The sequence below is a fragment of the Xiphophorus hellerii genome, chromosome 22 (assembly GCF_003331165.1).
Source record: "Xiphophorus hellerii strain 12219 chromosome 22, Xiphophorus_hellerii-4.1, whole genome shotgun sequence".
NCBI lineage: Eukaryota > Metazoa > Chordata > Actinopteri > Cyprinodontiformes > Poeciliidae > Xiphophorus > Xiphophorus hellerii.
This window is the reverse complement of record NC_045693.1, coordinates 8825229-8850379: the sequence shown is the minus strand read 5'-3', so window position 1 is coordinate 8850379 and position 25151 is coordinate 8825229. Positions and strand designations below refer to the sequence as shown.

At 38.1% G+C, this 25151-nt stretch overlaps 1 protein-coding gene across 6 annotated transcripts in view; it reads right to left on the bottom strand.

Moving 5' to 3' along the window:
* The window catches only part of LOC116713200 (signal-induced proliferation-associated 1-like protein 2), a 116401-nt gene that overhangs the window by 32463 nt on the left and 58787 nt on the right, over positions 1-25151 (bottom strand). For all 6 annotated transcript variants that reach the window (XM_032553273.1, XM_032553271.1, XM_032553272.1 and 3 more), the window contains 4 exons: positions 22467-22624; positions 20913-21489; positions 10194-10468; positions 3142-3396 (listed from right to left, as the gene is read on the bottom strand). In XM_032553273.1, coding sequence (XP_032409164.1) covers positions 3142-3396; positions 10194-10468; positions 20913-21489; positions 22467-22624 — 1265 coding nt within the window. The remainder of the gene's footprint in view (positions 1-3141; positions 3397-10193; positions 10469-20912; positions 21490-22466; positions 22625-25151) is intronic.

Here is a 25151-nt window from a genome sequence, read left to right as displayed (position 1 = left end):
AAACACTGTGTTGGAGAACTAAAGCCATAAACACAAGGTCCCTATTGTGAAACTGCTGCAGTGATTATTTTCATCAACAGAGTGAGTCCTGACAGAAGACACCAGGGTAGAGAGGTAACATACATCTAGAGCTACAATTTAATGGCTTATGGCCAACTATAGTCCTGCAAAGTTTTAGATATGTTCGTTCTCAGTAGGTCATCAAATTCTTAGAAAAATACTGATTCAATTTAGGACTGTAGAACATCTCAAACATACAAGATGTTGGCTCTTGAAGAGTGAACCCCTGGCATATTATGGCTTATTATGTTATTATAATAAGCCATAATAACAACGGCTTATTATGTAAAATCTCTCTGAGAATCTTTGCCAAAACTTGAAAATGAAAGTTCACAGAGGCTCCCTGATCAATCTGACTGGTCTTGAGCTATTTTTCATAAATGTGCCTGTGCAAAGCTGGTAGAAACCTGCAGCTGTAATTGCATCGAGAGGTTTTTTTTTCCACAAAGTATTGACTCCAATACAAAAGCAGGCCAAACAGATTTTTGCAGATTTGTAATTGCTAAAAGAAATATCACAAACAAAATATTCCTATAAAATGCATTAAGGTTTGTGGTTGTGAAGTAAGAAAGGCTTGAAAAAGTCCAGGATGAATGAATACTTCTGCAAGACATATACAGTATATATAGTAAAAGTATGTTTTATTTAGGCTTTAAGAGTACTTTAGTCACTACAGAGGATAACAAATTAGTCCTTCGTTGTCATCTGCGCATTTCTTTAACAGAAAAATAAGCCGTCACAAAAGAAATCCCTGCTCACATCATCAAATGCATTAGTTTGATGGCAACATTTTCTTTCCTCCGCTGAGTCCTTGCGCTTTAATTTGAAACAGCAGCATCTGCCTTCTTGTTCTCCTTTTCCTCCTCCCTGGAGATAAGATGTTCTGAGAAGGGGGATATCAAATGCAATATTTCTCTTTGTGGTGCAATATAGTTTGAAGGTGCTCTCTGGTTTTGTAACACAGGCATATTTTATATAGCACAGATTCTCGATTCAAATTGATGTTAGGTTGGGATTATGCTTTATGGTGGCAGTTTTAAAGGTGACCTATTATGCTAACCTGAACAAGTTAGTATAGGTCTATCCTGCCAAAATAACATGTTCATTACTTTTTTTTCACAAAATCATTCTTAGATATTAAGATTTTAGTCTGGTCAACGTTTATGCTCGCACGTGAAAATGGCTTCAAACAGATGGGCAATAATACAACTGTACATCTTTGAAAAGCAAAATCCTTCTGGACAGTAACAACAACAAAACATTTGTCTTTTCCAGCTGACCAAATATCCTGGAACTCGGCTTGGGTTGCTAGGTGACGGGCGGAACTCTGCTGGGATTGCTAGGAAATGGGTTGGGCTTCACTGGGGTTGCTAGATGAGGGTCAGTGCCTGTTAATTTGTGACGTTACATTAAAAAGGTTTCTAAAATGGCTCATTTCCAGAAACCAAAAAACATTTGATTATTTCCAGAAGCTGGGTGGATGTTTTTTTAAGTGGTTGGGCTGATTATCAGAAACAGTAAAACCCAAAATGGAAGTACAAAAACATGCAAAATGTGAATTTGCAGAATATGTCCCCTTTATGCTGTAGATCCTTCCTTAAGAGTCTTCCTGCCAAGTTTCTGTCTTCAGTTATTGCTATCATTTAGAGAAATAAAAGTTACACATTTGAAGCCTTTGATTTGCTAGTACTTTCATTTCCATCTATTCCTAATGGTTTTAGTCATTTGCACAGCTTTGCCACATTTAAAATGATTGAGAGTCATCACTAACCATTAGATCTTCTTCTTTTTCAATTAGTCAAACTATTAAAGGAAATGACAACATAATTTATGTTGATTTATGCCTATAAAATACGCTCCTGTATAATAACACCCCTTCGTTCTCTCCCTCGCCTCCTTTACAACCAATCACCCCCCTCTGGGGCGCTACACGTCGTGGTCCGGGGAAGAGCGCTGTCTTTGTTTCTGTAGTAATTGGATGAGATGAGCCGAGCCGTGTCAGTGTCCCTATCACCTCCTCCTCAGCAGGGTGCAAGGAAGAGGAAGGCAGAGCGGCGAAAAAGGGAGCGAGGGGGAATGGGAGTTCTCCCACTTCCAGAGAGCCTGATTAGACAGGGAAGGTGGCCATTATCCAAGTATAGTCAGAGCAGGCAACACCGGAGGGGGGGTCGGTGTGACACACTGGAAAGGTTATCATGACTGTAGGGGTTTCATTAGTCTGAACAAATCACTGCTTTACATGGCTCAATGGAGATGTCCAAAATAGGACATGAACAAAGTCTGAGTGTGGCCTTATCATCTGAAGGGAGATGAAAGCAAGGCTGTGAATTCATTGGACTAAAATGCTCCGTTTGTATGTATGCAAATAAGTGAACACAATAACAGCTCCTCAAAGTGTCCCTGTGGCTCTTTTCTAAATGCGAAAAAAAACAGAGTTCAAAGATTTTCTCACACAGAACTGGGGGTGGCGACGTTTGATTGTAGCTCTCATGAAAATCCCTGACCAGAAATGTCTTAAAAGCTTTGTTTCCTCTCTCGATTTGTCTGACAAACTTGTTATTGCTTCTCCAGCCATCTTAACAGGATAATTAATCACATATCATTTCACTGCAGCTTTATAGGCATACTAACCGGGAAGAAGGTTTTGGTACAGAAATGAACCATTTTGTTAACAGGAGTACAACAGAAACAGAGGGATTGAAGAATTGCGGACGTTAATGTTTTTTATGTTTTTAAGTGTTTTATGAGAGTTAGTTCGGCAAACATCAGGCCGAATCAAAAACCTGCATTGGAAAATAACTGGTGGATCACAGGGGAGTCTTGCAGTAGGCAAAACAAAAACAGTTCAATACATTCAAGTGAAGATGTCTCAAAGGCAAACAGAGGATTTTCACATGCAGTAAAGCTTTTTCCATTCTTCACTCACATAAATCTATGATCTGCTTTACGCTCAGACCTGAGGAATAGATGCGTTCACCGTGTTTGGGTTGACCCTCATCTGTTTTGAGATGAAAACCTTCTCTTGAGTTATTTTTAACCCGTTGTATTTAGAGCTCTGGTTGGGAGAACAGAAAGTTTTACCTGGAGCCATCTGGCAGCTTCCTATCAAAGGAAGTGCTTCGCGGGATGACGGCCTGGTGCTGCTGGAGGATCTGCTGGCACTGCAGCCGGTCAGGACCCTGAGTGGGCGAGCCCCGGGTCAGAGGTGCCCCAGCAGTGGCCGGCACCCGGTGCCAGGTGGTGTTTCTCCTGAAGGGCGTCTTGTACTCGCAGGGCTGGCCCTCGCTGTCCACCTTGTACTCCACCATTGGTATCCGGTAAAGTTCGGAACAGCCCCTGCAGGAAAGGAATAAAAAATATCACCAAGGTTAAAAGTCATCAACAAGTTGCACCAGAGATTAAAGTAGGAAATAAAACCTTTAATCTTCTGAGTTTTTCCAAAAGCACTGACTAGAGTAACATGAAACACACTTATTCCGGTAGACTCGGTTAGATTAGGGACCAAAATTGCAACATTTGTTACATTTTCATCTGGAGTGGTTCGCTTTCACACTGCACTGTCAAACGAACCAAATTCTTTGAAAAACACGTTCACCTCCTCACCAAGAACCACTGAAGAAAACGACACAAAAAAACTCTGAAAAAGACGCAAGTGCAACTTCCTTCTTCACGACATGCAAACAAAAAGTCCCTTTTTGATCCAATTTCTTCAAGAAAACACACAAAACCTTTTAAATATTTAACACAAAGGCGATATTTAGATACATGAATTCACACTTGCCAGTATGATCACAACAATACATGTCAAACAGAGGCAAACATGCACACAGGGTCCCTATGGGCGTATCCTAATTACAAAGAACTATAAAAGGAATTTAATTGCAGCTTTCCTCGAGTCTTTGAGGAGGCGATTTGTCCCTCCATTTTTATTACCACTACACTCACAATCCTGAGAATATCTCACAAGAGGAGGCCTGTGATGCCATTTCATGCAGCATTAATCTTCTGGCCTGGGCAGAGCTGTGGATGTGTGAAGTGAAGGTGGGTTTACTGGGTGGTGGGTTGAGGTTAAACAGCCTGGACGCTCTGCCAGTTCTCCATCAGTATCTCAAGTATGAGCCAGATGATTACACAGCCCTCGCCCCCTACTCACTCTATTTTCCAGGATGTACTGAAGGATGAAGAGCTCTGTATACTTTGCTGTGGTCAAACATGTTCTACCAGTGGTGCTTGAGGTGGATGCTCTGATTGAAAAGGCTGCAGTGGAGGGGGCGGGTAATCCCTCTCAGAGGGAACCTTTCATCAAGCTGCTAGACCGTGGGTGGCTGGGCTGTTTACAGCTGACCTCCCATTGGAGATACAGGACACAAAAAAGGAAGATCAACATCACTTTATGCTTGCTTTTGAATAAAAATTGAACAGTTCATCGTTATCCTACAGTTTTAGATATGTAGTAAATGCATATTACATTTTTGGCTGCAAAAACAGTCCTAACATATCAAGGCGATGACTCCATTAGATCGGCTAAGGATATTAGCAGTATCCATGGACTATTTTGAGCATTGATTCCATAAATAAATAAGTTTTCCCATTTCTTTCATTCTGTAACCCAAGGTCCTCTGGTCAGTTTTAATTTCCGGATGCTAAATTGCCCAGACTGTTGGTCAATTGTTTTTAAACAGAGCCGCTAATCTCCTCATTACCTTGATTAACTGAGAGTGTGTGGTCATGCTTAATAGCCACGCGCCATTACTCCCAGCTAAAGGCTAAGCCCTGGCAACAGCCTGCAAAAGTCTCAAACTCTGTCGCTTGCTGTGATTTCTGCACCAGAATATTTAAGCAGTAAAAGGATGAAATCCTCTGGAGAAATTTTCTGTCAGCACCAGTGTGAGCTTAAAACCTTCACTGATGGGAGGAGAATGTTTGTTTTAAAATGTATATGAGGAGTCTCTCTTTCTCTCTGTGTATAAATCAATTTGAAACTGCAGGAAATGAGTGTTTAGACAACTGCTAATGAAAAACTGAAGCTTGCAGAAGAGGAGGTGAAGAAGAAGTCGACAAAGTTGTGTTCCAATTAGCAGTGGGTTTAAGAAAGCCAGTATAGACTTTATATACTCATAATAATCTTTATTTCCATATGGATAGAAATATACTCAGGACATTTTCCAAAGCTAATTTATTATCAATCTATTAAAAGTGGGAGAAAAGTTGTTCAAAAACAGTCACTGCTGCATTTTTCTTTGCAAACTCAAACATGTATTGCAAAAACTGAAAAGTACTCGAAGATTTAGTTTTACTGTGAATCACGGAACTGATATCGAGTTGCATAAACACAGTTTCCGAGAACTGCTTCACATCTGTCCTACATTGAGTCCTCCCACTTCTGAAACCTGTGAAGACGTGTTGAAGCTATGGATGACAGGATTGCATCACACAATTCCTCCTTATTTCTTGTTGTTTTTTGCCTCAGAAATAGCATGTTTGATGTCACTTCACAGGTTTATATTGATTTAAACTGCAGGGTATTAAGCTGACTGCTAACAGTTGATCGCCCTGGAACTTTGTCTTTTACAATTCCTTTACTCTTTGATCCATTTAAATGGTAGTTTTCTATTTTCTTCCAGGCCTTTCCGTTTTTTATTTTCATGTTAAAGCTTTTGAGATACAGCTTCATTATACGAGTGCTGGTCGTCAGAAATTGAGCAATTAAAGTTTTTCCTTTGCCTACACCCCCAGAAGGCTGTGCGGTTCCGTATCAATTTATCTATTGGTGCAGATCTATCACAATATGTATTGTTATCGATTTATTGTTTAGTCCTAATTTGAGGTCATTTTAACAAACTAGCCTCATCACTTTATGCAAGTTTTTATACGTTTTCCTATCTGAACTCAAATTTATTCAATATATTTATAGCCTCTGACACAAAAAGTGATTTATCTTATAAGTAATGTTTGAACACAGCTGCTTGAAGTCAAAGCCAAAGTCATGTTAAAAATTTAAAATATAACATTAGAAAGAAGCTGATGGGACAAATAGCTTCTTTAGCAGCTTCTGAATAGAACAGACCTGCAAAGTTCCTAAAAAAGCTTCTTTAAATAAAAAGTGTTAAAAAAAGGAAATGAGAGAGAAATTAGCCCTGATTTTTATTTTTATCTTTGCGGTAAATCGATCTGTTTAGGGAGAAAAAAGCCGCTCTGGTGAAGGATATGAGAGGATTAAGCAGCAGCAATTAGTGACGCAGGTTTTTGGTTTAGCAGAGCTGCCGTCTTTAACTGGATGCTGGCATGGAAAGTGAGAAATCCAGCTTTACTTCGGTCCAGAGGAAAATCCGCTATGACAAGTCTGATGCTGCTTCGAAGTAAAGGCTGCAAATGAACAATTAAATGTCACAAATAAGACTCTTTATCAGCAGGTTGAACACAAATGAAATTATGGTTCTGTGCTGTTTTCCAAAAATAATCCTGTGGATCAAAATACAAAATATTGAAACCCAGGTCAGGTTACTCAAAAAGCTTGCAGGCAAAGTCAAAATCCTAGTTATGCAATGACAGTCTGTCTGTTTCTACTTGTATGTCCTGTAATATCCCTCTATATTGCATATTGAGGTGATTTTTTTTGTTTATTTCCACATAACTCATGACCACATGCAATCACTGCCATGTTCTGTGCATCGCATTCCTGTTTCAAAGACCTAATCTTCTCCATCTTTAACCCATTAGTTTGATCCAAGAATAACATGTTGAACTTGTTTAAAGCCTTTCAGAGTGACGATGGAAAAGCATTTCATTTTGCTTTTTGTTAAAACAACATCCAGCTCTCAGTCTAAATCCATAGGATGCAAGGTACCACTAATATAAGTGCCATATCTCCTGCATATGAGGAGATATGGAATAAAATGCAGTTTAATAAAGAAGAAGACATCAATAGCACACATTGCTAAATGGAAAAAAGAAGAAGAAATCCACTGTTAGCTGCTACAAGTGCTAGTAAAAACATGATCCCCGTCATGGTGGCTCTGTGGAGCCAGGGGACTTTGTCTGGAGGTCATGAGACTGGTCCATTGTTGCTCAACTAACCCCCCATCTCTCTAGTCCCCAGGGACCGACTGAATTCCTTTCCTTTGAGATAAGAGGAGAAACTGGAGCATTTATTGTTGATGGCAACATTTTAGCAACTCAAAGACGCAGCAGCAGAAACAGCTGAGGACTCTCAAAGTTGTTTGCCTGACCTCTCACCTTCTTAGCGATTCTCAGGACTGAGGACAGAATATTTGGATTCTCATGAAAAGACAGTGGACATTTGGTTTATTACTGCCCAATTGGGTCATATTATATAAGGCAGATGTCTTTTCAATATGCACTTAAATATGTTAAAATACCATATTACATATTTAGATTTATTATTAAATAAGAATTCAAATTCAAAATGCTTTATTGATCCAAATTAAGTGTTGTAGTAACTCATATTTACTTACTCATAAATTACTTAGTATACCACGTCAAGAAACAATTATTTTAGAAGAGTACCCCTACAAAAGCATTAAAATTAACATGGACAATAAATGAATGAATCGCGTAATAAATTCAAACAAACTTAATTTCCATTTGACATTTTTTTCTCTATTTCTACCAAAAACTGGATAACAAAAGTCTTCGGTCTGGTTCTTTGGTCTCAACTAGTCCGTGTTTTTCAAGGTCAGTTTTGTTATAGAGACTTTATTATTAATTCTATTTCCGTTGTTTTGTTTATTTACTTATAATATTTAAGATGTCTTCCAGTTTCAGTGTTAAATGTTCATTAGAATTTAAAGTTTATTAATCTTTGAGAATATGTTCTTGCATTATTATTATGCCATTACCATTAAATTACTTGAAAACAGTCTCAAACAACAATATTATCGTTTATCACAATACCTTCTGTAGACAATTTATCGTCCGGCAAAATTTGTTATTGTGACAGACCTAGACATATGGTGGGACCAGGAACCTGCTTTCTCTCCAGATGCAATAAGAAAATTGTTCAAATGCATCCAAATTACTTAAACACAACAAACAGTGTCCTCATCTTAGGGTAGGTAAACTAACTCTAGTTCATTTTCCTAGAAAGTCCTGGGGAGATGTGAATGCGTAATCAAACTCTAATACCGATTAAAAAAAGCTAATTCTGGTCCGCCTACAAAACTACGTCTTGAACTCTGGCACGGTTCTATATCGTGATATAGGACCATGATGATAACAATAAAAATTATCTATTACTTATTTTTTAAGTAACTTTATGTCTATGAATGCAAAACATAGTATTAATAGAGACACAAACATAAATACTGTTCTTGAAAAACATTCCTATTTGAAATAGCCTTCAGGATGTGTGATTAAAAAATTTTAAATTTTCGACTTCACTGATACTTATTGAAGCTCTTGAGGAACACACAGTGAAGGTATTTCTTATAATACTGAGTTTCTTAAACATCAGTAGTTGAAATGTATTGAAAACATTAAATCAGGATTCTTATCGTATAAGAAATAATTCACAATAAATTATAAATGATACGATGAATGCCCCCGCTTAAAGGCATCAATATTGCGAAACAATATAGTCGACGTTTTACTGCATTAAATCTGTCACTATGGATTTTGTGGAAAATCTTTACTTCAGATTTTTTACTCTTTAAATGTGAGCATTATCAAGGCTTTTTATACATCACATCTGAACCAGATGTGTAAATAAATGTGACGGTTGTTACAGCAATGCTGGAAGTTATACGTACATGCATTTCTAAAACAAGTTCTTCATTTTTTTGACTCATACCAAAACAAAACTGTCTTCCTGGCAGAGACAAGATGTCAAGAGCACACTTTCCTCTGGAACCAGTGCTTCCAGTGAGCTGAACTGGCATTGTGGACACAGGACCAGCTTTGGCCGATGTTTGTTTTGCCAGGTTTTCTCTTTCCCTGAACAGCGATTATGATTGTATCATCGTGTATCATTGCTGATTGTGGTAAGAGGATTAGACGGCGGTTCTGCCAGAGAAGCTTTTTCGTCAGAGTCACAGACGAGACCACCATCTGGGGGAGCAAATATGTTACATCTTTGTTGCCAGGCGGGAACACAGAGTTGAAGACAGATAATAGCAAAGCCTTTGATGGAGCGCACACACACAGATGTTTAACCTTATTCTGGATATTTTGCAACATACATATGACCCAATCTAAGATTGCTCAGCCAGGATTCTTCCCTCGTATCATGCAGTGTGAGACACAGTCAAATCATTCAGCTACACTCTTCATAGTGATGGGGGAACCAGCATTTTCTGCTGCACAAATCTGTCAGCCTGAAACAGACGCAAAACAAAGATGTCAAAAATGTGAGTGTGAAAGAGTGGCGGACGGCGGGTTTCACAGCTCGGTCTGTCCCTCACAGACAAAACACTTGGATGTGCTCTCAGAACAAGTGTTTTACACAGATTTACGTCTTCTCTCATCATAAATTGTGATCGATTGTTTGAAATGGGCTTCTCTTTGTGAACGAGCAATAAAACCTCCCTAAGGGCGCGTGGAAAATCCTCACTTCCTAATTGCTCAAAAGAACATTATGCCAGGTTAAAGGGGGAAAAAAGCAATTTTCCAATGTGAGCCGTCAAACAATAGTGGTGAGATTTGAGCCATTAATCAAAAAGCTCATCTCATTATCATTAGTGAGAAAAGCTGACTGGCCATGTTTGTGACTCTACAGCTGTGTCGGACGTTTCTCCCCAGAGAAAACAGGATAAAACGCCGACAATGACGTTCTGTAAGCATTTCTCTATGCTAATTATCTTCTACATGAGAGCAAATGTCAAGTCGATTTCCCTCAGCAATATAAAAAACAAGAGCATGACTCTTCTGTTACAGGGTTTTTACAAGGTTTTAAATGTCAAAGTTGTATTCTTATTCAATTGTTAAAAATCACAGCAGATATTTTAACATAAAACCTGTTTACAGTAGAAACTTTAAAGACCACTAACTATAAGGAGATGGAGTATGCAAAGGTATGCATACCCATTGTTTTATTTGTCTATGCCATACCAAGACAGAAAATACTTAACATCAATGCCTTGTACAGTGATGTACAATTAAGAAAAGTAAAAACATACCTTCGAGGAGTACCGTCTTCATGCGGCTGGATTATAACCACTTTGACGGTGATGGATGTGCGCAGGAGGTCAATCATCTGCTCATGAGTGAGAGTGGCGACGGCCACCTTGCAAATCTCCACCAGCCGGCTGCCCTGCCTCAGCCCGGCCTTCCAGGCGAAGCCAAACGGCTCCACGTCGGCCACGATTCCCTCAAAGTTGACGTGAAAGCCAAGCTGGCCGAGACTATTCCTCCGCAACGTCATCTCTGTAGTCTCACAGCCTCTGGTGGTAATCTGGAATCAGAATCAAAGGCAATACGTAATAATTGTAGAAATGTGTAATTCTTTACCAGGTCAAATAAATGTTCATCATTGTCTCCTGCACATACAAAAACCAGATAATGGAAGCAGACTAGCTAAAGCGAAATATCAGCCCTGTGCCCGGGGCGCGAGGGCAGTCATCCAGCCGGCCGTCATGTTTTTGAGTTAAAAAACGTTTAAAGTTGACAAGAGATTTGAAAATACACATAAAACACGGCAACAAACTTCTATCCAATCACATAACATTTTGCACAGAGCTTTACCTGATCCTGGTGTCAAGTTCGGCAGGCAGAACAAAATTATGCAAGATTTCGACACTTACTCTTTCTTTTTAAACAACTTAAACCAACTCTCAAGTCTTCCAACAGATTCTCAATTAGATGTAGGTCTGGACTTTGACTAGGCTATTCTCACACATGACAGTGCTTCAGTCTGAAAAGCTGGTTAGAGACGCCATGTTTCAGGTCTCTAATGGGTTTTATCCGTGCCAGCAGTTGCTCTGCTGGCACGTTTTTAATGTGTTCCCTTTTTAAGTTTGCAGCCCTAATTTGTCTTCTGTTTTCTTTGGTTTTGATGATTGTGTTTGTTTCTTCTCAGCTACATCCACACAGAGGTTAAGTTATACACTGACGGACTCTATTTGCATCGATTTATGAAGACAATTGACCGCAATGGATTTTAAACAAAGGTATCAGAGTAAATTAAATACAGGGAACTCCCCCCGCCCCCGACTTTACAATTATGCACTTCTTCGTTCGTATAAACTCTCCACAAAATATGGTTAAGCTCTTGGTTGCAACATGACAAAATGTGTAATAGTTCAAGGGATACAAATACTTTTGCAGGGTGGTTCATTTGACATACACACAAAAGAGAAAACAACACTGAGCACCTGAAGCTGAGTAAAACCGTTTTTGGCAGAACAAACAAGTATGCATGTTTGACAAATTAAAAACATCTTTAGATATAAAAGTAACCATTTCTGAGCTAAAGAGCCTGAAAAGGAACAAAAACACACCTGTTTCTGTCTGCAGAACCTACAATCGGTCTATGGAAGCTGCATGAATGAGAATCTAATTGGCCCCTAAGACACCGGCGTCTCCATAGAGTTGTGTTCGTGAGACAGAGTTTGTGTCTAAAGCGGCCTCTGGAGCACAACAGTCATACACAAACATGATCTGCATCAGCTGCCGGCTCATTTTGTTCATTTCCAGCATGAAGAAAACAAATTAAACACGCCACCTTTTTTTTCCCCCCTGTTGGCTTTTAGACTGCCGTCAGAGACATGACACTTCACCCATGAATTTTTGATGGACATTTTGAGCCTGTCCAATGCATGTCTGGAAGAAATTAAAGCCTGGTCTTGTTTCCATCATGCACTTTCATGTAAATTCAGCCTGTCTTTTTCCCCAGAGGTGGCTTGGCATCACCCTTTCATAAAACGCAGTCCAGGTTCAGGCAAAGTTCATGTGACCTACTTTCTGCTGCGTGACTATCCGTGTTAAAACTGAAAACTGAAAAGCAATTTTCTATTGACTCATGATTGTGGCTATAACATTATTGTGAAGCTTCCTGACCGTTTCTTTGGGGTAAATAAAGAACCTAACTCTACAACCAAGAGCTGTAATCATCCATTAGATTAGTTTTGGTTCAGTTGTGGGTGACTGCCTCCATTTACTTTAGAGTGGCTGCTGTAACACATTAACACAGGCTATGGATTGTTAACCCTCTACAGACTCCATATGGTAGAAAACATGCCATGCTGTATGAAAGAAAGCCCATGGCAAATGCACGATCATACACTAACTGAGCACACAATCAGACTCAATCCTAAATTTTTAGAAACATTAGGTCAGAATCTTCTTTTACAGCATGTACACGGCTAAATTCAGCAGACAACATTACACAATAAGTATTTTTCTTAAAACCTTTAAAGTATTAAACTCAATTTGTTCTCCGAAAAGCTGAACTATAATTTTGAATTAATTATCTCAAAGAATAGATGCGTAATTAAAGATTAACCCAACAACTGGCCGCAGATTGGAGTTGGCCAATTTATCTTTGAACGGATTTGATCAGTATTTGGCAACTCAAATAACAAAGAACTCAACTACTAACTCATTATTTAACAGATTAACTAGTAACACATTCTTCCTGATGAATTAATGTGTATTCTTGTAGTTCCTTCATTTACTGTCACATTTAAAGTGACTATAGAAAAACCTGTACCAATTTCGTCTCTTAACATGTTAGAAACCTTAGAAAAAAAACGCAAGTTGATCAAAATTGTGAATTGGCAAATCAGACCTAAAAAGAAAAACTGGAACTCAGTATTGATCAGGTCAAGCCTGATCACTGCAGCTCTGCTTATAATTTTGGAAATATTAAATATATCTTCTGAAAATAATAACCTTTAAACAGGTATTAAACTCAGCAAGCCCAGGTTTCTGTATCAAGAATGATTGTTATATTGGTCTGATGTAACAAATGTCATGTTTTCATTAGTTGTAAGTGGAAAATCATCATATTTAGCAGAAAAATAAGCTTAAAAACACAATTCTCTGTGCAATTAACCCATATATTTGTCAATTAGAGAATTAAATAATGAAATAAATGTACTTTATTACAATATTCTAATATATTGAATGTGACAGTAGATAAAAACATCAACATTCAGCACAGAGCTCTCACTGTTGCGATTCTGACAGACGTCTTTCCGTATCAAAGCAAATGTTGTCCGTTAATTACAGACGACATGAAACTCTAAATACTGTCAAAAAATGGCAAACATTAACAGTCTTAATTCGAGTGATGCTGGATCTAATCCACACTGAGAGAAAAGACAAACACAGCTCTGACAGTGATGACACCATCTGTAAAAGTGAAGCAGAAGCGTATTTCATAGACACGACAAAACCTGGTCATTAATGGTGGTCTTCAAAAAAACTGAAACGCATCTATGAAGATGGGTCACGCATTTCCCCGGGGAAAATGTGAGCATTCATTTTAATCAGTAAGTGCGTGTTAGAGCAGCAGCTTGTCGGGGCAGGTTTTAAGACGTCAGGGTTTGAACTGGCTGCTAAACCTACAAATGGTGCTGATTAATTCTGATTTGGTTCACAAATTGACAAAAGCCTCATCAAAAAAATGTGAGGATTTTTTTTTTTTTGAGTTTTGAACATGTTGCTTTTGTCTGTTATGCTGCAGCCTCCACGTTCATTAAACCTTCTGGTAAAGATGTGCAAAAAGACTTAAAATACATGTAATTTGAGCAGATTTATGCAGTGGAGAAATACATTATTTAAAAAAAAAAGGTAGTTTATTTGACAGTAAAACAACTCCTTTTTAGCAATAGAAAAGCATTTAGTCTTATCCTATGATATGGAAAAGGATTTTAGACAATTCTTTTTTTTTTGAACAGACCATTCAGACTCAGTCTTTGCTACGTGTTTTCTGCAGAATTTACATCTGTGTACAGATATGACCATCAAAGAAAGTTGATCATCACTCTGGTGAACTATTTTTGTAATGATTCAGCCATTTGTTTTTAAATGTCATGTATTATACTCTGGATTTACTTATTACGATTTGTATTACTGTTGTTTGTAGCCCATCAAAAATTAGACTGGGAATATCCTTGAAATAAAAAAATTATTATTATTATTATGTTTTGCATCATTATCCTATTAAAACTCACAATGGTTACCCATTTTCACTTCACTGGCCTCTAGATTTTTATTTAAGATGTTATTTTTTTCTTCTACTCAGAATTAAGTGTGACAAATCTGATCAGATCTGGGGTTGTATCTTGATATGGCTGCTGAAATAAAATCTGCACCACATGGATTTAGACAGCTGGCTCTCTTCAGCACAGGATCATGGTGTCACATCCATCTTAGCAGTGATTGACACCGGCTGGATGTGCTTTAAACGTAACTGTGAAACTGTGCAGCAGCACATTTTATATGTATACGATTGTCAAAAGATCCTGCAGCTCCTGTGTTTCTTTAGAAATTTCTCCTCTGGGATAAGTGGGGTTTTTTTTCATCAAAAAAAGTTATTTTCTAAATATAAATCATGTGAGTAAAAATAATCTTGATATTTCTAAGATGCCATGCACTCTAACAAGCTTCTGAGAACCCTTGGAAGAGAAACAGGCCACAGAGTCATAAATCCTCCACCATACGCAACAGCAGACATGAAATGCTTTTCCACTTCTTCATCTCGTGTTTTTAGTCTCATCTGATCAAAGCGCTCTGTTCCAGTTAAAGTCCCTGTAGACTTTAGCAAATTCCACATTTTTACCTTTGTAAACGCAACAGTTTATTTAGTCTGTTGATTACAAGGGAGTACATTTAAAAGTTGGGTTACTGCCAAACTGACTTGTGTCTCATTATATTTATAGTGCAAAGAAACAAGAAGTGTGTTTGATTCAGCTAAAATAGGATTAATAATAAGGATAATATTTCATTATTTCACTTACACTTATTTTATAAACATTTTTGTTGGGATATCAATAAGTTGGCACAGGTTATTCTATTTAAACAAAATATTTGGATTATTTTCACATTCAAAAAATATGTCACTGCAATGCAATAAATGTATTTTTGTACATACTTTTACCAGTGACTAAACCTAAAAAGGTTTAAAAGGATCCATAGTTGAAAATAATAATAATATTTATTCATAATTAGGCCTGTCACAATAACAAATTTAGCTGGACAATAAATGTTCACAGTGATTATTGCAATAAATGACAATACTGTTGTCCTGAGACCATTTTCAAGTAATATATTGATAATTGGATAATAATGCGAGCTTGTCCTCTGAAAGATCAATAAACTTTAATTTTGCAAAAACACATTGCACTGGAACTGAAAAATATTTTAAATATCCAAAATCAACATGACAACCAAAAATAACAAATAAAAACAGAACACAACCGAAACCAAAAATAAAAAATATAGACAAAATTACCCTTCAAATACTATTTATCAGCAGAATGGAAATTATTGAGCTCATTTTAACTGATCATGCGATTAATTGATCCTTTGCTTATTGCAAGAGGCTTAATAAGTTATTTCTAGTTAAATGTATCTAGGTTAGTCTTACAAAGTATAAAACAAATGGAGTGTAGCGGTGGAAGGCATCTGGGTACGAATCCCAACCTTTGCTACATGTCTTCCTTCCTTCTCTTTCTGCCCATATCCTGTCTGTCAACAACGCCAAAAAAGGAAGAAAAACAACTTCTGCTATTTCTTATGCTGCTATAATTAGCTTTCTATGGATGCATATAGCACAAAAAAAAGACAAAACAAACTAACTGAGCAACCCACGATGCAAAGGAAACAAAACAGAAGTAGAAATACATGCCTCCATGCCAAGAGGACTTGTCTAATAAAGGCCAAACATGCGGCCACCCGGCTCCGGAGCTCCCTGGGGAGAAGGACTTCTCCACAAAGCTTTTAGTTGTGCTCTCACTCTGAGCTTCTCTGTAGGTTACAGTGGGTAATCTGTTCGCCCTGGTTCGCATTACATCACAAGTCCGGCAGCCTGTAAATCCACAGAGTGAAACACGACTCGAGTCAACCGCTGGGACATTTACAGACACCTCTGGGACGACGTCCGCACGGTCAGCGCGGCTAGGCCTACTGCTCCAATATGCCTCTGCTCCAAATACTAATCCAGGGCTTCTCCTGCAAAACTTTTTTTTTTTTTTTCACAGATACAGCAGGAAAGAGGAGAAGGAAGATTAACATAGTGGATGAGAAAGTGATCTCCTTTGGCTAATCATAAATGCTAATATATCCTGCTCTGTCCTTTCTTATGATAAGATGAGCTGACACTGAAAGGCATCTGTGTCCTTTCAAGATTAATTATGGAAAATACTTCTTCAGGTTCTGGAGGGATTTTCTCTTCTTTCTGACATGGTTAAGACATGCAAAATCTTTTTCAACCAGATCTCATCTTTAAGCTCTGTTGAGCATTTCAGTTTATCACAGTATTTTGTTCATAAAACACCTTTTTACCTGCAGAGACCTCATGTAAAGTGCTGTGAAAAAAATATTTGCCACATACCGGATTTGTTTTTGCTATGGCTGCTTTGTCACACATTTTAGCTCATCAAAAAGTTTTAATACAAGACAAACCTTTTCAGGCTGAGGACCATCTAATTTGAAATTTCCTCCGCAACAACACAACATCTGCGTCATGCTATGTATCGTAATATTGTTCAAAAACAAAAGTTTATCTTTAGCTCACCCTGAGAAACTTTCCACTGGCAGTTTTTCTTTTTAGTAAGTCATTTATCCATTATTATTTTTAAACACAATCCTTTTTTAAGTTAGCTGTTGCGTCGCACTTTGAGCTAACGCAACAGCAAATAAACGGTTGTTTACATGCAGTACCTCGCGGACCACTAGTGGTCTAGAGACCATAGTTTGAGAAAGACTGGTTTAAATGGTACCGGTCAAACAACATGAAGCAGGCTACAACACATCATGTACTGATTTAAATACATTAAATAACAAATTGGACATAAAGTTATTGATTAAAGGGGTCAGAAGATGCTTCAAACGCTTTGGTACTGCAGAATGAGCCATTTTCTACATCTGGTGGCAATCTTACCCAGCTTTACAGAAGAAGAGCATCATACCGACAATCAAACTTGGTGGTATTGTGATGTTTTGGGGCTTCTTCTTTTCTGCTCTCCAACAGGAAAATCCTGAAGGAGAAGATTCAGCCAACAGTTCGTAACCTTGAGACTGTTTGGGTTTCACAACTACACAAGTGATCAAAAGCACTAGCAATTCAACATCTGAATAACTCAAAAGAAAAAAATAAACTAAAAAAAGGTAAATTTGATTTAGTTGTTTTAACAGTCCTTCCCAACCGTGATCCTCGAGGCACTTGGATGTTTTAAATATTTCCCGGCTTAAACACATCTTGCAGTTCAGCAAAGGTCTGTCAATAAGCCATTATTAAAATTGCTATGATTAAAATAAGGTGGACCAGTGTAAGGAAATATTGCTCTATAACCGTTTACATCTGGTTGAATTAAAAATTCTTCCAAGGGGTGAACCAGAAACCTCTGCAGAGATGTAAAACAATTCATTGCCAGTTATCACAAACACCTGATAGCAGCTTTGAGGCAAAACCAGCTGTTAAGATTATCAGGCAAATGCCCAGGCTGGTTCAGATGGCTTCTTACAGCTTCCTGCTGAGGTTTTCTCTGATATTGTAATTTATTTGACGATCCAAAACTGATGAACATTTCTCTAAATGCTGTAAAACCAAACCAAATTTAGAATTTTGACCTACAAGTTACTAACAACAAACGCTCGTCTAATCAGATATTCAGTAAGCACTTCTTAAATGGCCAAAATAATAATAATAATAAAAATAATAATAAAAACAGAAAGTCCAGCAAAACAAGGAGCATTGGCAAATATTTGCACAGCGTCTTGTGCTTGCAGACTCGAAGTAACAGATGTCTGTACCAAAATCTCACAATGTCACACAGAGGAGGCCGGGGCTTTGCTTAAAAGAAGGGGAGAACAGGACTTGGTGGGAAGTTCTTAAAGGGAGTGAAGCAGTATGAGGCCAAACGGCCTCTATTTTTAGTCTGTTAGAGCCAAAATTGTGTCTGTTTCCACTCCTCCCCCTGTAAAAACTGGGTTGGTGTCCTCTTTAAGCCGCCTCCTTCAGTACCTGCACCCACACGTCCTCCAATTCAGCAGCGGCAGAAAACAGTTTCATTGCTAATCTTTCATTCAATTAAATGAGCAGTCGGTGACAGCGGCAGCTTCTTTTTTTTTTGCTTGTAGATGAAAATGCAATGATATCTCCTAATGGTTTACCTCATATTAACTTGCGATGTGAACTATACACCTTTGTGGATTCAAAGCCATGAGCTAAAAAAAAAAAGAACAAAAAAGGCAGGAAATCTACAATCCTTTCTGGAGTACAGAGCCCCATAGGTGACATGGGAAAAAAATTTTCTTTTGAATTCCCTCGCAATAAGCTGGTCTATTTTGTGTACAGTCACAAATGTCAATTTAAAATTTCAAATATATACACATTTAAAGAACCTCAGTGAAAAAGTGTTTATATTCTTAACTCTTTGGTGCAAAAAACTGAGATGGACATCAAAACAGCCATTTATGAATCATTCAGACTACCAACACAAAAAATATACAATCAAAACTGCCAGATGACTTTACTACCCCGTGAACATAACTCAGAAATAGTCCAAATAGTTTGGATGTATTTTTTCTTTCTTTCCTTCTTGCAGAAAGTTTCTGTTTTTATCTTGGAAGTATGGATTTCTATCCAAAAAAATATTTATATAACTTCAGATATTTCACAAATAAGATATCAATACATGGAAAAACCTTACAAAAACCTTATATTATAGCAGAAAGTACAATGGCCAACGTAAGAAAGACTTTCAGTATTCAGTTATACCACATGAACTGATCAGTACATTATTGCAAGAGAACCTAAAGAAAAAACATCCTCCATGTCCCATAGGGGCCTCCGTACTGGAGTCCCTGTTTAAAAGCCACAAACACAAGCAGCAACTTTATCTCAGAATGCTGACTGGAACCAAACCCTAAACAGGGGAAGCGCAGTGTAAGGTTGCAACACATATGGGACTTGACAGGAGAGATGTCAGGCTAAACATGCAATAATACTGCTGACCTGATGAAGAAAACAAAGCAAGTCAGTCGGTCAGGCAAAAACGGTCTGTTTCACCACAAAGAGACCACAATTATTCAAATGAAACCACTAAACATTGAGTTAGTCATTTTTCCATGACAAATGAGTGTAAAACTGAGTTTTACAGGGTCTTTCTGATGACAGACTGCTCTCTTTATGCTGCACAAGGAAACGGCTTCCCAGTCCTTTTATTTATTTGACATTTTGACTAAAACTACCACAGGAAACCTCCTTTCCATTGCTTAGAAAAACTGTTTTGTTCAACACTTAATCAAGCAGCGCTTGCAGTCATCATCCCGTAACGGACCAACACCCTCCACAGATTTTACAGGCTGCTTGGAAATAAGAGAGTCTGAAACCTCACTCTGGGTGCCACCCAGCTGATGTCTGGCTGCTGGCCATCTGGCCAACCGCTGTAAGAACACCAAGAAGGAGAAGAGATTTCAATTTTTGAAAGCTAGCATGAATAAAAAATTCAAAGGCACTACAAATTAGTTGACCAGTTGCTCAGAATCTCAATTAGTAAATAAGGTCTTGCTGAGGTAAAGAGACGCAACGTCAGCTATTTCTGGTATCAATGAGATGGCAAGGAAAGTATGCTTTCTCTGGAAGCTAGTCTGTTGCTTAGGTAGGATGCTAAAACAGAGAGCTAAGCTACAGCAAGTGCTTGTCATTCTTTTGTAGTTATGGAAATTTCATTGTTTCATATCTGAATTTTTCCAGATATGAAAATGAAAACACCTACAATAAGTCAAAAATTATACCTTCTCTGGGGGCTTTTGTTCAAAAAGACAACAGAGCTAATAACAGGAAGGCTAAATGTATCTTCCTTTTGAGCTTTCTGTCTCTTTCATGATACATGCTGACATGTTTTGCTTTAATCCCATAATGTTTCAGATCATCAAACAAATGTAAATATAAAATAAAAACAACCTGATTAAATACAAAAGATAGTTTTGAAATTGATGATGTCATTAATTAAGGCAGAAAGGATAGCCAAACCAAAATGTATACCTGTTAAATCACAAATTAGCTGTAAATGATGCAATATTTTATTTATTTTCATGAGTCACAGCCAGAACTGATTATTGCCTAACTTATAGATTCAATAAATCACTTATGCAAAACCTCTCTGACAACACAAAGTAGGCTAAAACACATCTAAAGAAGAAACAGATTGTGATCTAAAATGTAACACAAATATCCCTTTGTTATTACAGTAATTTCTTTATCTTTTAGAAAAATCTTTAAGAAAAGTCTAAAGGCAAATTGAATACTAACCCCTAAATGCTAGAATTTGTTCCTATTATTTCCTTTTTAAGCGTTACTAAAACGTGGGCTGCACGTTCCCTCAATTAGTGCACAGTTTGGCACCCCCCTGCAAAGAATTGAATTGTTTTTACTTTAATTTGTTCATTATGTTGAAAGAAAAATGATGAAACCCACAATTATCCACAGTCAGAGAAAATGCTAAGTAATTTACGCCTTTTATAAGAGGGTTGTGCAGTTCTGAAGCTGAATATTAAGACTTGTGTTCACTGAAATGTTTGTATGGTGCGATTTCAGACTTACACAGAAGGCAGTGGATTAAAGTATGATGAAGAAGGTATTTTGCCACAAGATGATTCTAATCCAGCAGTGTTTACGACCTCTAAGATCACTCAGATTATTAGAGATGAGTTTTTAAGGGTATTACCTCGAGTCGCTGCACCATCTCTCTGATGTCCTCGCCGCAGTTGTCGTGGGCAGACAGCATGATGCACTCCCCGCGCTCATAGAAGATTTTAATACTCATAATCCCTGAGGTCCATCCAATGACATCGCGACATGAGCAGTTAAACACTACGTTTTTCGACTCCTCTTCAATGAGCACAATGAACTCGTTGGATATGCCGAGCAAGCAGTCAATGTCCATCGACTGCCCAAAGTCCCGGGCGCAGACACTCCAGGTGATGGCTCCCACACTGAACAGATGCGCCTCCTTTCTGGCTTTGACTTTCTCCTTCTTCTTTGCTCCAAGCGTAATGAAGCTGAATTTGACGGCTGAGTCTATAGTAGCCGTGCTGACAAAGTTCTCGGCTAAGTCCTTCAGGTACTCCTGCCGCGTACGGGTCGCCATGGCTCTGAACTTCTCCGACTTGTGAGCAGCGTTCTCGCCATTGATGACCTTTGCGAGTAGGAAGTCCCTGAAAACAGCCGACTTTGGGAAAGTTACGGACTTGGGAATGGGGGGTCCAAACGGAGGCACGTCTTTGGATCTGGATACGGCAACGCTATAAAAAAAGTCAAGGATAAACAATATAGGTAACAGTTAAAGATGACCTATTATGCATCCTTGAACAAATTGGAATAGTTCTAAGGACTAAACAAAACATGTTCATTATATATTTTGTACAAAATCATTATTAAATAATGACATTTTAGTCTGATCAGTTGAGTCTTTTTTGAGCTCTTGTCACTTTAAATCCAAATAAGCTGAGCAAACGTGCTGGAACTCTGCTGGGGTTGCTAGGTAACGGGCTGGGCTTTCCTGGGGTTGCTAGGTGAGGGGCAGTACCTACTGATTTGTGACTTTATATTCTAAAACAACTAATTTTCCAGATACTAAAAAATATGAACTTATTGCCAAAATTTTTTTATTTTTAAGTGCTTTGGCTGTTTTTAGAAGCAGTAGAGACCCAAATAGAAGTACAAAAACATGCAAAAGGTGAATTTTGCATAATAGGTTCCCTTTAAAAAGTAACACCCCTGAATGAGCAACAATTTTGTTTTGAAATGACAAGTTCAAGATTTTTCTTTTCCGATGAGCGAGAGAGGATAAATTTGCTCTGTTCTATGTTATTAGTGAAAGTCTTCTTTGCCTGCAAACACATTCGAAGCAGAGCTCCAAGTCGTAATTTAAAGGTGTCTCTGAAGATAATAACTGTATCATCACCGAACACATCAAAAGAGCCTTGTGATTTGTGGATATTACTACAAAGCCATGGCAGAAACCACAGAAGGAGCACACCAAGCTATTATTATTACACTTTCAAATTTAATGTCTTCATGCAATTTAGCAAGAATTCCTTTTTGCAAAGTCCTTTTTAAATAATAAAACCCATCTTCCTTAATTGTCAAGAGCATATGAGTTTGCTTCTTAATAGAGGGTTCAACTCTGCACAATTTCTCTTTTTCTGTTCCCTGAGTCCTTTCCTCGCCTAATAAAATAAAGTAGCTTACAGGCAAAGTGCACGCTTGTTCCATTTACCTGTAGCAGACGTTATCAGTGCACGGGCTGTGGACTCTGACGATAACAAACACATGTTGGAACTGGGAGCGGATGTTTTTGGGAGTGAAGGGAAGGGCCCCGGGCTCCTGGAATACTATGGTGACAATGTCGTTGCCAATGTGCCTCTTCCTTAATAACTGTGAAAAGTATTAAAAGAACACAATAAAAACAGTTGTTATCATGATGAAAGAGGTCAACTCGATAAAAGAATATTCAATGTTCAAGACAAAAATTCGAGTGAGACGATGTAAAACCTGATGCAGTCGGTATTTCAAGATTGTCGATTAATTAGATGTAAAAATGTCGAAATTTCTAAGTTGAAAAACAAAATTTAGCCTCCATATTATTGGAATTTGGTAGTTTTTCGCCAGATCTTACCTGAAAATGTAATATGGCAGCTGTACATTTAAAATTAATAGTGCACCGATTTATCGGTGTTGATTTCCTTAATTTTGGGAGATCAGTGATTGGCCAATTCTTACACCTGAAGCCGATCTTATCCCCCAATCTCATCTACCTCAGCAAAGGTCTAAAAATCAACCTCTGTTCTCTTCTGCTCTCCTGTGAGAAAGGCTTGACTGACAGACCAGACCACCAGGGCATGTCTGCATGTTTACAGTTAACAATAGTTACTCCACTGTTGCCAATTCAGCAACTTTCTTGCTTTAATATTGAGCGACATTTTTAAAAAATTGGTATCGGTCAAAATCAGAAACGGTAGGACAGGCCGCTAATCGGCGATCGGCCAGAAAACCAGTTGGTGCACCTCTATTTAAAATATAGCAAAAGTAACACGCTAATTGTCTGTTTTATTGGATTTCCAAAAATGTTGGCTTCTTCAATGCTTGAATTCATAAAGGCGACACTGCTAGTAGCTTGTACTGCTAAAAGCAGTGGTGACTGGGTACAAGGATTAAACATGGTTAAATTAGTTTTGATACCATTCCAAAATTTCCAAATATGGCTACAGGGTGTTTAAAACATAGTGGAAGTAGCTGTAATAAATTGTTTACTGGCACTAATTGCACTTTGTATCTCATTAAATCTTCCACACACAATGCTTTACAACCATGGCTAGGGAACATGTTCCCTTTGTGTTTAAATACATAAAAGGCAAACAAATCACCACTAGTAGTTTGTGTTGCTAACGGTAATTCATAATGGTGATTGAGCACCATTATGGGGAATGGGAATGTTCTGTATACCAACTTGTAACCAGCACAAATCCAAGTTCTAATCTTAACAAAGGTTTATTAAACAGAGTTTTTACTACTCTTCCCTCTAGACTAGTTAGATACGAGTGTTAATGTCATTGAACACTTCATCTTTTCAGTGGTTTTCTTATTGTTTTTACATTAAAATTATAAAATTAACATTATATTTACTTTGCAAATAGCTGATACTACTGTTTCTTCTGAGCATCCAGATATCAACACCCAACCTAATTCATGATATACATGAATGAATGAGAGGCATTTACCTAAACCCAGTCATGATAGCATGTATTGATGGTCTACACAAGAACTTAACCTCATTCTGTCTGGAATGTGATTGCCAGAGAGGGTCAGAAAGAGCCTAAAACAAGCAGGATTATAGGGTATAGAGGTGAAATGGGATAGAGTAGAGGCTGCTGGAAGATTACCCAAAGGGATTAAATTAAACTATCCAACTATAGATCCTTTGCACGTGACGTCACTCTCTTCGAAAGACCCCATGACGGATGTCAAAACAACCTATGCACTCCTGTAAAGCCTGTCAAAAAATGCACATGTGGTGGCCTAATATCGCTTTTATTTAGTTGGTTTCACTTTTAAAAGTCATAGGATGCTGCACAAACAAACAAGGATACAAACCAAACTTGTCATTTTATTTTATAACTTTGAAAGTTAGGAAATATACGGTGGCGATGGATAGCAGCCATCAATCATAATGACTGTCAGCCCTCGATGTAACCGCAGATTTGCAGCGAACACTTTTTACAAGGTAGGAAGATTAACGGTCCTATACTTTATAAGTAACTACGATTACAAAAACAACTTAGGAAAACGAACCTCAGTCACTCAGCAAAACGACGTCTCTCACTTCCGACGTCCATCATGGCGCCTTGAATGATTAAGTGACGTAGTTGCAAACGGTCAATACCAATCACATAAGATGCACTTGACAGACTGGTTCCACTACATTACACTGCTTCTCTCCATCATTTTTAACCTCCTTGAGTCCTTTCAAAGTGAATGCTTTTACATGGCTGTGTGCACAGGCTTTATTAAGGGCTCAGAAAGCACTTCCATACATTAGGACAGACAACAACGTACTGAAACATTGTCAATTATGCATTACTAGCCACCATTTGCCCATCAGCCACTACATTCACTTAATCCCACTTGTTCACAAAGAGACAGAGGCTCGTCTACTACAGCGGCAGGTCCATCCCATGAGGAAGCACTGATTAAAATCCAACTATGGGGCACCGTCTCCATGGCAATGCTCGTGTTTTCAGCTAATAGGTTATTACCATGGCAAAACGGCTCTCTAGGGACAGCTGGCAAAAGTCAGCACTGAACGATCCTTGCAGAGAAGCTGCCCAGGGACTTGTTAAAACCATTATATGGCGATTCTCCACGCAAAATAGCAAATGATGTGATTAGTGGAGGTAATAAAGCA